The 14062-nt window shown below is 38.5% G+C and overlaps 1 protein-coding gene across 1 annotated transcript in view; it reads right to left on the bottom strand.

The window, feature by feature from the left end:
• Nucleotides 1-14062, bottom strand: part of HELZ (helicase with zinc finger) — a 144252-nt gene that overhangs the window by 62818 nt on the left and 67372 nt on the right. Inside the window, exons 19-23 of the mRNA XM_060290814.1 lie at nt 12505-12623; nt 10996-11141; nt 9558-9705; nt 6252-6435; nt 4880-5108 (exon numbers count right to left, since the gene is read on the bottom strand). Of these exons, the coding sequence (XP_060146797.1) occupies nt 4880-5108; nt 6252-6435; nt 9558-9705; nt 10996-11141; nt 12505-12623 (826 nt within the window). The remainder of the gene's footprint in view (nt 1-4879; nt 5109-6251; nt 6436-9557; nt 9706-10995; nt 11142-12504; nt 12624-14062) is intronic.

The raw sequence follows: 14062 nt of genomic DNA, 5'->3' as shown, positions 1-14062 counted from the left end.
GAAATGACTAAAAGCAACTAAAGATTAATTTCGAATTCCCCCACCCCAACCCCAAATCCTTAGGCCCAGTATTCATCTATGATTCAGGTATAATCTTCCCACCAGATCACAAGACTTCAGAAGTTTGGTTCTGAAACTACAGTCATGTCTAGTACTGTGGAACATACAAATTCTGCTCTCCATTAATTCTGGCCGATCAATGAAAGTAACATGGTCAGTGCTCGACTATGCACACTAATTTGGAATGACAGATTTTGTTATCCACACAGTAAGCAAGGATTTCAAAATTGATAACTCATTTTATCAAAGATTTGTACTTCTAGGCATACTCATCATATACACATTTGTATGTATACATATATATATTATATACACACACACACACACACACACACACACACACACACAAATTTGAATTATGGGGCCAAAGTAGCCTGGTGCTGGGTGGGTGACTAAGAAAAGCCAATTCAGACATAAATCTGAACCACAAAGTAAATAATTCTCATAAGGAACTTAAGAATTAACCAGTTATTCCTATATTTTTCTTTTAATTAACTGACGCTTGTCACAGCAAAGCTCATAACATTAATTGACTAAGTTAAAAGAATTAAATTATGAAAAACACAGGAAGTTGGAATGCTAATTTTTTTTTTTTAAATAAATTTATTTATTTTTGGGTGCACGGGGTCTTTGTTGCTGCTCGTGGGCTTTCTCTCGTTGCGGTGCGCGGGCTTCTCACTGCGGTGGCTTCTCTTGTTGTGGAGCACGGGCTCTAGGCACGTGGGCTTCAGTAGTTGTGGCTCGCGGGCTCTAGAGCGCAGGCTCAGCAGTTGTGGTGCACGGGCTTAGTTGCTCCACGGCATGTGGGATCTTCCTGGACCAGGGCTCGAATCCGTGTCCCCTGCACTGGCAGGTGGATTCTTAACACCACTGCGCCACCAGGGAAGCCCTGGAATGCTAATTTTAATGATGATTATTTATCTCCTAATCAAATTAATAAATACTAAAGGAGAAAAATACATTCAAAATTAATCCAGTTGTACACTGTTGCTCCTGAAGTTTTGAAAATTGATCTCCAAATATTAAAAATATTATATATTACAAAAGATAACATATAAAAAGTTTTAGGATTTTGAATGACTATTATAAATATGCATGCCTATCTTTGGTACGAGGTTCAAATAATGTTTTACTACGCTATGAAAGACACGTGATATGGTCTCTTCCCAAGTCGGTATCCTTGTGTCCAGGTGGACAGCAGGTAATCAAGATGGCTTCAAGAAGCATAAATAACAAGGTTTATATTATAAAAGTTAGTATATGAATGGGAATGGAGTTATTAATACATTCATAAAACTTTGCAGATTTTCATTTCAAACTATGTTTCTCTTACATATGCTTTCTACCATCTTTTCTAATTTTTTAAAGATGAGTTTAAGAAATGGGTCCAGAAAAAATTTCAGGCCTCCATGTCAACAACAGGAAAGGTAAAAATGCTATAAAATATTAAATATGTATTTCCAACAATAAGACATAAAGGCTAACAAGACGCTCATTCAGCTACAGGAAGTGTGTGTTGCTAAGAAACGCGCACTGAAAGCTGCCCTTTATGTTTATTCTTAAGAACCTCTCCACAGGAATCTACGTTGTGAACGTAAGTGTTACTTTCAGAAGACAAAACCTTACGTTCAATCACTGCATGAACCCAAAGTCTGCTTGCATTTTCATGCTAACCTTGCTTCTAGGATCGCTGATAAAACATTGAAAAATCACTTGGTGTCCTCAGGTCACAGAGAGAGAGGGTGTCTGTGCACATACACACACCTCTACACGTGTGAAATAGGTTTATATCTCACTGAGCAGGTGGAATTCGCTAATGAAGAAATTCGGTTCAAAGAGAGATCTCTTCCAAACTCTCTGGTTTGGAAAAACGCATGAACACGCCCCGCCTCCCCTCCCCCATCACCTCTCCTCACTCAGCGTAGATTTATCCACGCACACGCCTCGCTTCCTCGGAAAGGCAGGGTAACCCGGTGAGGTCAATCTGACATCTGTCTGAGTCAGACACTTAGTAGCTATGTGGTCCTGGGCAGTAATTTAAACTCTACATCAGGCGCCCATTTAAAATGCAAATAAAATACCCACATTACCGGGTCATTAGGATGACTGAGCGAGGCGAAGTGTACAAAGCACTTGACCTAGCACCTGGCACAGAGAAAGCTGTCAATAAACAGCAGCTACTACATTAATATTTGTTTGTTTGGCAAGTGGGAGAAGGGAAAGTTCCCTCCATCCATTTAGGGTTAACAGAAAAATTGTTTAAAAATCCTTTACAACAAAAAAGATTATACAACTGGTTCCCTTCTAAACTGGTATAGTAAACACAGTAATCATTCCTTGAAAACTTGATCAATATTTGGAAATACCATATTAGTTTTTTATAAATATCAAATGAGCAAGGGAGAGAGACATCCTGATTAACTCAAACTATTGATACAAAGAATTCACGCCTTCATTAGTATAGTACCTAAGAATCACATTATGTCCTCCAGGTTTACCTGTATTATGAGATTAATTTAATTTCTAATGAAACTGGAAAGAGTAAAGCATAAACATCCATAGCCTCAACTATCAGCTCCTGGGTTAGAGCTGATTAAACTGTCCAAATAACAGATTATCAGCATTCCCATTCAGCTATGGGTCACATGATTTTCTCTCCCTACACAATGTACTGGACTCTCTGAAAGTATTTTACTTAGCTTATAAATTAATTTGAGGGCCTTGACACACTCCAGCTGAGTAGTAAGAAATAAGCAACCTGTAGGCCTGGTTTCAAGTTAAAAATTAGCCCTGGATCATTCTGATAGCATGGCCTCAGGAAGAATCATTCACCTATTTGCTCTGAGAAAATAACGACTTATGTCAGAGAAGGGGTGAAAAATGCTGATCTCATGTAATTCACAGTATAATATACCTCTGTGGAAAGGGGTAATGATTTTAAAAAATATGCATGTTGGTAAACGTTTGGGGTTATTTATGAAGAATGTCCAAAAGTAACGTCACTCAAGACTACTGTTATAGCTATTTATTCCCACAACAGTTTCTAGTTGCTTTTAATACATGTCGGCCTACTTTACATGTGTTAATCTAATAAAATGCTAATCAAACTGTATGTGTTCTCACATTTATCAAATGATAAATATAAACAAAAATGGTAAACTACCACAGCAATATTCTAACCAAATATATTTGCAATGAACAGTAAAGTAACTAAAGTGAACTTCTCAGGAAGGAAGCCAAATTAATAGACTTACTTTTATTCATTGGTATCTTGGAATTAATATAGTTCCTTCCCCAACTTTTTGTCATTAGTGGCTAAAAATTAATGGAAATCTATTTTTAAAACAAGAAACTAAAGATATTTTACAATAGAGCTGTTTAGCTATATATGAACAAATCATGGACCATTCAAGTTTTACTTCCTTAAAAATAAAAGGTTATTCTTCAGAATGTAACCATAAATTAAACTCTACGTGATTAATGGCTTTCCCCTATAAAGTATATTAACTTCTTTTGGAATCTTAAACTCTAATGTATGCAGCTTATTCTTAAAGGTCCCAAATTGTTTCCTTTGCCATAGAATACTTTTTTCCTGCTGAGACAGGAAAACAGATAATAAAATGCTGCTATATCTATATTGCAACAGAAAACTTGGTTTAAACGGGCCACTTCCTAACAACTTTGTCTACTTTAACATATCACGAAGAAATAACTACCCAAGGCGTATCTGAGACCATCGGCACCTCTTTCTACTTTTCTGAACTCACTCTGACAGGTACTAGAATACTTAAAAAATTTTAAGTAATCCCTCGTGTATTTCTTTCTTTTTCATAAAGGATATTCTAAATTTCTGCTCAACTGTTTTTTTGTAACATAGTTTTTCAACATTGCGTAGGCCAAGTCTTATATTACTGGCTTCATACAGTTAAAAGTCCTATTAACTAGTATAAATCGTAAGTGTACAAGGAGAAGTTTTTTATTTATGTTGATATTTTAACATTCCTTATGGCTACAATCTAAGGAATACTAACAGTTCTTTCCAAATACAAGTAACAACCCTTTTTAACCCCCTAATTTTAAGATCCTCTGGATTAACCAGACACAAAGATTTGCACTGAGAAGCCTTGAGAGAAAATGAGAAGGAAACTCATCACAAACAAGCTAAAACAGTAATGAAGGAAAAAAGAGGGGAGTATGGGTATGAAATTCAGTCTCCATCAAAGACAACGCACACACACAAAACCACCTTCAGGGACCTCGCACTGGTCAGTCCCTTGTCCTGGAGCACTCTTACCCCAGGAGCCTGCGTAGCTCATACCCTCAACTCCAGAGTCAGCTTCTCAGTGAGGCCTTCTCTGACCACACACACCATGTGAGATCACAAACCGCCCACCCTACCCCATCACTTCTAATGCCCCTTGATGTTCTATTTCTTCCACTGAACTTACCACATAAAATACTACAGTGTTTTTATTTTGCTTACTGTCGGTGTTCCTCTCCTCCCCAATAAAATGTTAAGCCCCACAAAGGCAGAGATTTTTGTGTTTTGTTCACTGATGTATCCTCAGTGGCTAGAAGAGTACTTAGAACACAGTAGGCACTCAGGAAACACCTTATGAATGATGATTGATTCAATGAACACACAATTTCATGTACATAATGAATAGGCTCAAAGCAATATATTTTTGTGTTCCCACTGGGTATTAGTTAAGACTAAACTTGATTTTAATTAGCCAGGAGGTCATATAAATATGTGCACAGGGATGCAAATTACTCTACATTTCCCCCTTTAATGTCGCAAACACTAACACATAATTACCTGCATCTTCCAATAGAGCACAGAGCAATGGGATCACCCACCACGGCAACCAGGGACTGTGCTCTTGTGATGGCAGTATTGAGAAGCTTATAGTTAGATAAAAAACCATAATCTAAGTCCTCTGTGGAATCTTCCAGCAGTTGCTCTTTCTTTTTAATTGGTGTCTGTTTATGTTTACAAGTATGTCTTGTACGTACTGTGCTAAGAAACAAAACTCTGAATTGCTTTCCTGTAAAAAAAAAATAATTAAAAATAAGAGGACTGTTATTCTGAGCCATATAATAAAAGCATTTCATTTTTTAAATCTTATTGCTAAATAAGAGGTGTTGATGAGAATGTGGAGAAACTGGAACTCTTGTTCACTGTAGGTGGAAATATAAAACAGTATGTAAAACACTATAGAAAATACCATGGCGGTTCCTCAAAAAATTAAACATAGAACTAACATATGATGCAGCAACTCTACTTCTGGAAACACACCCAAAAGAACTGATTCCATAAGGAAGCCTAGAGAGAGACTAGTCTGTACATGTTCTTTCTTACATCGACACATCTCTTCCCTCATTCTATGACAAGTCTCCACAGATGCGAATACAGTTCTAGTGTCAATTCTTCGTTCTCTCCTCTCCAGGCCAAACAATCCTAGTTCCTTCAACCATTTCTGGCTCCACAGGGCAGTTTCTAGACCACTAACTATGCTAGGTCGTCTCTGGACGCTTCCTAGTTTATTAGTAATATTCTTTCTAAAATGCACACCCAAATTCTGCGTGATCTGAATGCATGGTATACTGGAGCTATTTTTTTCCCCCATAATCTAGAAATTGTATTACTCTTATTATTGTATATTACCATGAAACTTCAGATTGCACTGGGCTTTTCTGGCACTCACATTATAGTGTTGCTTCACTTACTTAAATGCACAAATTTCATAGCAACTAATTACATGAAAATTTAAAAGAGTTGCTTTATTCACTTAGGAAAATCTAGATGAAGAACAAGCTATGCCTTTAAAAATTTGCTTGACAGGTACAAGCTTTTAAAAATCTTTATAAACAAATTAGTCCTCAGATACATTATAACAACAATAGGTGTTGTATGCTACTGCGATTGCAACTACAGCATACAGATATTTGCAGTTACAGTCATGGAGGAAATCCATTTGTTGATACTTCTTTTATTTGGATATAGAAATTGAACGAACATGTAAATGAGCTCGACCTTGAATTGCCAAATTTGGCATTAAAGAACTTGGTATGAAACGAATACATAATTGCTTGTCCAGAAAAGAGATCTTGAAAATTAAAAATCAAATGTGCACACACTTTAAGATCTAACCATTTGAATAACTTAATTCATTTCCATTAATAGCTACCTTGAACATTTAGCACCCTTTCGACGTTAACATCAGATAATCTCTTTTTTCGAAGTTCAGCGCGTATCCTGAACACCTGGTCGGCATACGGAGTCACCACACCAATACTGCCGTCATCTAACTTCCCCCACGCTACTGGCCACTTCCTTCTTAACTCTTCCACACGTTCCACCACTTCAAAGACCTTTAAACAAACGTACATGTATACATATTAAAGTTATACAAGTGCTTGGAGAAAAGAATATGGTAACTGAAATTGATGTACAAAGGATTCCATTTTAGCAAATGTCGTTTTAAAACCGCCTCAAACCAGGAATGATGCTTTGCTGATGTGAACACATGTTTGCTTACATTTCAAGCAGTAAATCTCTACAATAGTGCACCCAGTGAAAACGTGAAAATCGGAGACGATGTAACTGGCCATTGGCCCCACCCCTTACCTGGCCCCCCTTCTCAAATGGGGACAGGTTCGGGTTCCTGTTTAGAGAGAGGCGCGTGGGACCGGCAACCCCACGTTCCCAGTATTTCTCAGTCCACTCTGTAGCTCAGGCCGATGAAACCCATTAGGAGAGCCCTAGAGTCAGCGCCGCCAACGTCTCAGCAGTGCGAGGGCTACCCTTCCTCCTCTCCCCGTGGATATAAGTAAACAGAAGAGCCAACAGCTGGCAGCAAACCGCAGCTGGGACTGGGGCAAATCTGGACCTCAGGACAGACTCTCAGAGTTCACTGCCTTCTCATGGTACAACTCTGCCCACGCCCTGTCATTAACCTTGCAGTGAAGTAAGCCCGTATTTTACCATCTGGATTTTCTGGACCCCACTTAGTGAATTAGAGTAGAACTTTTAGTGTAGTTTAATCTACTTTGATTCGATGAATTCATCAAACAAATAGTGTTGATGCTTGGCACAGTAGGGGACAAAATGATTACTAAAACACGCTCCTTGCCTGTGAAGAGATTACTGTATAGTTAGAAAACAGATTCCTAATTTAAAATACGTATTATAAGGCAAGCTCAACAGAGGGTCAGGCAAGAGTCCAGGGGCAGAGAGAGGAAGGAGAAAATTTTAATGTCTTTTAAATACATTATTTATTTACTATTTGTTAGTTAATATCTACTTAAATTTATAATAGTAAATATACAAAAATTTGATAGTTTTATTCCTTTTAAGAACTCGAGGATTAATGGCCAGGATGCAGTTCCCACTTCTACATATAAATTCAATGAATGACAGAGGAACAGACTCTAGTCATCCTGTTGTTATAATGAAATAACAGCAAGTGAAACAACTACCCAGACCGTCCAAGGATTCCGATGAGTCAACTGGATTGAAAACATGGCGCTCTCACCCGTAAGGAACAAGCAACACATAACCAGTTCTCCACTTCGTCCCTCTGTTACCCCTTATATAATAGGCAGCATAAAACTGTAGTCAAAATACACAGGCTTGGAATGGTATGAGGAGCTTGGGGAAAGCCCTCTCCCAGATAGACATCTATGAAGCTGGTCAAGGCCAACAGATAATCGTTCGAAGTCTCTGGAGACGATCAAAGAGCTGCCAAGACACTGAGAAGCGTTGTTTCACCAAAGTCTACAGGAAGTCAGGAAGAAGAGTGGAAGGCTGGGGCTGCCCCGCTCTCCCGCAGCCCCCTGTCCTACAGGACTGTCTCAGCAGCTGAGGGGTAGCTCCCACCTGCTCCAGCTCCCTGGGGGGAAAGAGCTACTCCAGGCGGTTACAGCAGTGGATGAACATCAGAGATCTCGTTTGCCCCAGCAAGGTGCAGCAGGAGGCCATGAGCAGCTGGCAGCACCTGGGTGGCACCTGTTCCCCTTCCCCACCTCCTGCTGCACAGGGAGGGCCTGCGTGGGACAGTGGGTGAAGCAGGCTGTCTCCTTCGCTCGTACCATAGTCAACACGGTAGAAGTCACAGACAAAAACAAAATCTTGACAACAGCAACAAAAAAACACCTCATCACTTACAAAGAACTCTAATAAGATTAACAGATGACTGCTCATCAGAAACAATGAGGGCAATAAAGCAGCAGGAAAGCATATTTCAGTGTGCTGAAAGAAGTAACTCAATAATCTAATATCCAGCAAAACTACTTTTCAAAAATGAAGGCAAAATAAAGACATGCCCAGAAAAAAACAAAAACTGAAAGAATTCTTTACTGGCAGACCTGCCCTAAAAGAAACACTAAGAGAAATTCATCAGGCTGAAAGCAAGTGACACCAGACAGTAATTTGAATTCACACAAACAGAGCATATACTACTAAAGGTAATTACATGGTTAATTATAAAAGACAGTATAATAGTATATTTATTTTCCTTTCTCTTCTTAACTGATTTTCCAGCCAGCAGTTTCCAACCTGAGTGCAAAAGTAATAAAGGAAACCCTAGAGTTATTTGTCAATATTTCAAACAGGTAAAGAAAAGTTTACCTTTTGCTAAAATTAATTGGCACAGACTAATTAAAATGTCAAGTTTCTTTACTTTTGGCTAGGAGTTTATCAAGTAGGTACTGTCAATTTTCTTGTACTGACTTCTAACTACAGGCCTCTGACCAATTTTTTAATGGAAAGATGAATTACTATTACCTAATAAATGGCATTTTTTTTTGGTAAATAAAATGAGTAAATCACGGGACTCAAGGGAAGAAAGGGAGATGGAGATCACATATCACGAATCATTCTTCTAATGACCAACGATGCACACATCCTCCCCTGGGTTTCCTGAAGTCCAGAACTCCACTCCCTTGTGACAGCCAGAACCAAACCTCAGGCTCTCTGGCCCGCTGGCCCCTAAAGACATCACAGGTGTTAGTCTGCTACCTGATCTGACCCCTCATACTCCCCACATTTTCTCTGAACTTAAAAAGTCAGAAACTGTGAGAGAACCACACACGTTGCAGCACATAATGGGTTAGCACCATCGTCATGTGGGTCTGTGTGGCCCCCCGGAGCGCAGGATTCCACAAGTCAAGTCTTTTTACTCATGTAAAACGATGCCTCATTGGAGTGTGCACTATAAATTGTGACCTCAGTCCATTTTAGATGGCTTCTTTTAAATGAGGTTCTGTATTTTGGCATAAGACAAAATGTAAATCAAAGTTTTTGTTTCCCATGGCAGATTCATCTTAACAAATCAGTGTTACACAAGAAAGAATAAACTTCCATACTATTTTCATGTAAATGAAGTCAACACACAATAAAATATCAACCCAAAATTTTAAATAAATGCTTAATAAGACCAGACTACATATATGACTGCAAAAATGTCAACAATTTGCAAAAAGGACTAAGGTACCTCTGCATTATTATAAAAAGCTGTGCTATTTTTCTCTTGTACATCTTCCCCTCGTGCTGTAAAGAAGGTTAGTGGGTAGAAATCCTTGTGTGCTGGCTGCTTTCCACTGGCCATCAGTTTGCCCTCATAGAAGAGCTCAGAGGTGTAACTGCAGAAAAAGACCGAAATAAATATATAAATAAAAAGTAACCTATCATCAAAATTAATTTTACCCGTAAGAAAAAATTACCAGTCAAATCTCACGTTGATTTATGCCCATGATTAATTTTAATCCAAACATCTAATACCCATGATGCCAAGATTTTCACCAAAATTAGCCACAGCAATGAAAACACAGTGGGCTCCTGGTATACCACCGATAAATGAATTGACCTGGGGAAGGCATGAAGTCAGAACATAGAAAGAAAAGGAAGAAATGACGACAGTTCAGTACTAGATGGAACTCTTGCTTCATGAGGAAATTTGCTAGCTGTTATGGTTTTCTGTACTCAAATTTTTTAAATGTATATTTTTATTTATGTGGATCATATACTTATGCAAACACAAAGATCTACAGACACTGAAACAATGCACACAATTGAAGGGTATTCCAGTCAACTGTAAAGTGAATACTCTGCTAATGCAGATACTACGTAGTACTCGATTCATCACTGACTGCAGCAAATGACTGGCAACAATAAAAGAGGAATCACATTTCGAGATATTGATAAAAGCCGTATTTAAATCTAAACTTATTTTCATATCTCTCCTACTGCTTTCAGAGAAACCTAAAAATTAGTTTCACATGACCGCCATAATCAATATTATTAAATTATACTAAACTTGAAAAAATCCTAAGATTTTGGTGGTGACAGTGACAGGAATGCAGCACAAAGGGGCTTCCCAGGGTGCTGGGAACATTCTGTTTTTTGGTCTGGATGCTGGTTGAGGGGTACGTTTGGTTTGTGACTACTCACTGGGCTACCATTTATGATACTTTTACTTGTATAGATGCATACTATGTTTAATAGAGACCTTTTAAAACTTTATTACTAAGTTGCATGGTTTTCTTTCCTTCCTCCCTCCCATCCTTCCTTTCTTTTCAAATAGACTCCTTGTATAACACAGCCAGACACACATGCGCAAACCATTATGCGGCTTGTCAACATATTTGTTTACTACATCATGTAGTTTTACATATACATTATATATTTAGTCACAGAAAAATATGTTTATAGCTAGTAGAACCTGAAGTTTTTGTTTCCAGAACTGCCCTACTATAATAAATTACAACTGACTTTTGAAGTATACTTTCACAGACATAAAATTAAACATAATTTGCAACACTAGGGACACCATGTAACTCTGCTGGGAATAATCTGTCCCTAGGAACAGTGCTGTTTTGAGTCCCCTTCCACCGGACCACACAAAGTGTGACAGAGGGGCAGCTCACACCTACTTGATGATAGCTTCGTGGGAGCGGTAGTTCTCACACAGGAGGATCCTGCAGGGAAACTCGGCAGGGTAATGCTCATAGAGCCGGTCAAGCAGTGAAACGTGAAGGTTTCTTTCCCTGGCAAACTCACTGTAAACGAAAGGGCTGAGCTGTAACAGAGAGACACATGGAGAGAATTTAACTAAATATACAAGTAGTATTTTTTTTAACATACTTTAAAAAAAATCCACCATGCTGAAACTTCTGATGTACTAAACCTCAACATGCTGAATGCTGGAATAAGCAGAGTCAAACATATTTTTCTAGGAACAATTTTACTACTATATAGAATGAGGCTAAATTTTCTAACTTTTCGTTTCAGCATGCCAACACTAACCTAGAGTTTCTACACATAGGTTAATAAAGGACTCTTCCGGGCTTCCCTGGTGGCGCAGTGGTTGAGTCCGCCTGCCGATGCAGGGGACACGGGTTCGTGTCCCTGTCCGGGAAGATCCCACATGCCACGGAGCGGCTGGGCCCATGAGCCATGGCCGCTGAGCCTGCGCGTCGGGCGTCTGGAGCCCGTGCTCCGCAACGGGAGAGGCCACAACAGTGAGAGGCCTGCGTACCGCAAAAAAAAAAAAAAACTCTTCCAACTTAATAATAAATAGCTACTACCTTAGTAATTTTAGGGATGCAACCCACTGCATCATTGGGGGAGTCAATCAACTGTCTCACTAAAATTAAGCAACTATTTTAAACAGTGAGCTAGCAGGATACACCGCCTATGACTAAAACACTTATTTTTAATAATTAGCAAAAAAGCCATCTTTATCTCGTAAAGTATAAGGAGCCATCCTTGATTATAACTTTGATGCTAAGAACAAAATTAAACTTCTGGCAAAGAAACAAAAACAGAACTTGTCCCTCTACCTTCAACTCTTTCCTAAATGGATAGCTACAACACTGTGTAGGTTCAATCTCAACCAACCGTGACAAAAGAGAAAGAACCTCAAACTGAAACTTTGCAAAACTGATATTTTAATAGAAAAACTGTAATTTTCTTTCATGCATCGGTATTAAGATCAGACAAGTTCTTTGAGATTTTGGCTATTATTTTTAATTAGGCACTTTGTTTCCCATGATAATGAAAAATTAACCCTTCAGGAAAACAAATGTTGGGGACAGGAACTGGGGAATCGTAAGAAGGATAATTTAAATTTATTTGATAAAGAAAAGTAAGAATCAAATATTCATACTACAGAGAACGGAACTTCAAATTAATAAACATGACAATTAGAACACTGATAGACTCATTCATTCCACTCTCTAGCCAAAGAAGGAAAAAAAGTGGGGTGGGGTAGCAATTTTCCTTCAGAAACACCAACATTTTCCACTATTAGTATAGAGATATTTAAAGTACTTAAACTGACATGCATGGCACAATTTCATAGGCTGTTTTAGAAAACAAAACATTAAACATCAAAATATAACAGAAGTTTCTTTCAACACGGTGACTCAGAGGGCACTCACCTGCATGTGGTCACCAGCCAGGACAACCCGCGTGTCCTTAGTTGCTAATGCTAGGGGCATAATGGTTTCACACTCCATGGCCTGGGCAGCCTCATCTAATAGAACGTGTGTAAAAAACCCTGCGAAGTACAGTATAAACACAGGACCGCATATTACAGCAGTGATAAAGGGAGGAGTAGTGTTTTTCTTTTAAGGAAAGAGTTTAGTGTCCTGATTTAAGAGCTGTGAGTACTTTTAATGCCAGTCCTCAATTTAGAAGATCATATCTTTAAATCATTATTTAAAAATAGAAGTTGAAAGGAATAACTATTTTACTCAACAATAGATATGTAAATGACATCTGGTACTAATGGCCCCAAGACTAACAGTTAAATCAGGACACATAAAAAAGACTTTAAAAGTACAAGATAGCAGCTTTTCACCACAAAGAAAAGCTGGCAACAAAACAGTGATAGGCCCAAAATCCTTTCACTATTTATTTGCTAAAACACCAAAAATAAAACAATGGTAGTTTATAAGTAACTTTAGCTTAAACACATACATTAGACATTAAAGAAAATCATACCCAAAATCTAATATAAAGGAGAAAGTGATAATCTAACTTTGACCAAAAACAAAGGTCATCTGTTAGCAAATTCACTATTTTGATTATTTAGGTTTAGTGTGTGTGTGTGTGCGCGCGCGCGCGCGCGCGCGTGCATGTGTGCGTACAGATGATATACAATGTTTTAGCCTAAGACCCTATCCTGGCTGTAAAACTATCACCAGTCTGAAAAAGAAAAAAACAAAAGTGACACAAGTATCAAAAATGTACATTTTCAAATATCCCCCAGATGCAAACACCCACGTCTGGGTTACTGCTGCCACTCACACTGAGGCACAGGAATCTGTGTACAGAAAGGAGGAAAAGCCTCTTTGCCCCTAAAAGAGGAGACAGGAGACAAATCTTGCTGTCTCAATGTGGAGAAGTGAATGTTGCCCCCTATGGCCAGCTCACTGAGGTAGAGGGGGGGCCCTGTTTTTACTAGCACAGGAAAGAACACAAAGTAGCTTCTCTGACCAGCTGTAACTCTCTAGATTAATTAGCCTCCTGTGAGTTGGCCCAAGAACCTAACCTCTATTTCTACGGATAGCAACAAGTTCCAAACAATCTGTTTATACAACTTCCTAATGCAACTTGTTTCTAGGTTGGGAACTTTCTAAACCTTACTGACTGGCAGTAATAACCGCCACCACCATCACCACCATCATCACGGTCCATTCAAACAAATGGCTGTGTTGACAGTACAAGTATCAATAACTGTTGTCTATGTAATGACAGTGGCCCAAGCATGATTTGGACACGTGCATTTTTCTCCCTGTTGAGGAGAATTTGTGCTTTTTGTTCTACAAGACTAATTAAGGAAGATGACTATATAATTATAGGATCAATTGGAAAAAACTGAGACTAGTGAAAAAAATCTGTTTTCATTAGATAACATTTTAATTAAATAGAACTAGGCTTAAATCAGGAACTGAATAAATCATGAAATTGTTATACTGTTGCTTAAGCTAGTAA

This window comes from Globicephala melas, chromosome 20 (assembly GCF_963455315.2).
Source record: "Globicephala melas chromosome 20, mGloMel1.2, whole genome shotgun sequence".
Lineage (NCBI taxonomy): Eukaryota > Metazoa > Chordata > Mammalia > Artiodactyla > Delphinidae > Globicephala > Globicephala melas.
This window is presented reverse-complemented; position numbering and strand designations above follow the sequence as displayed.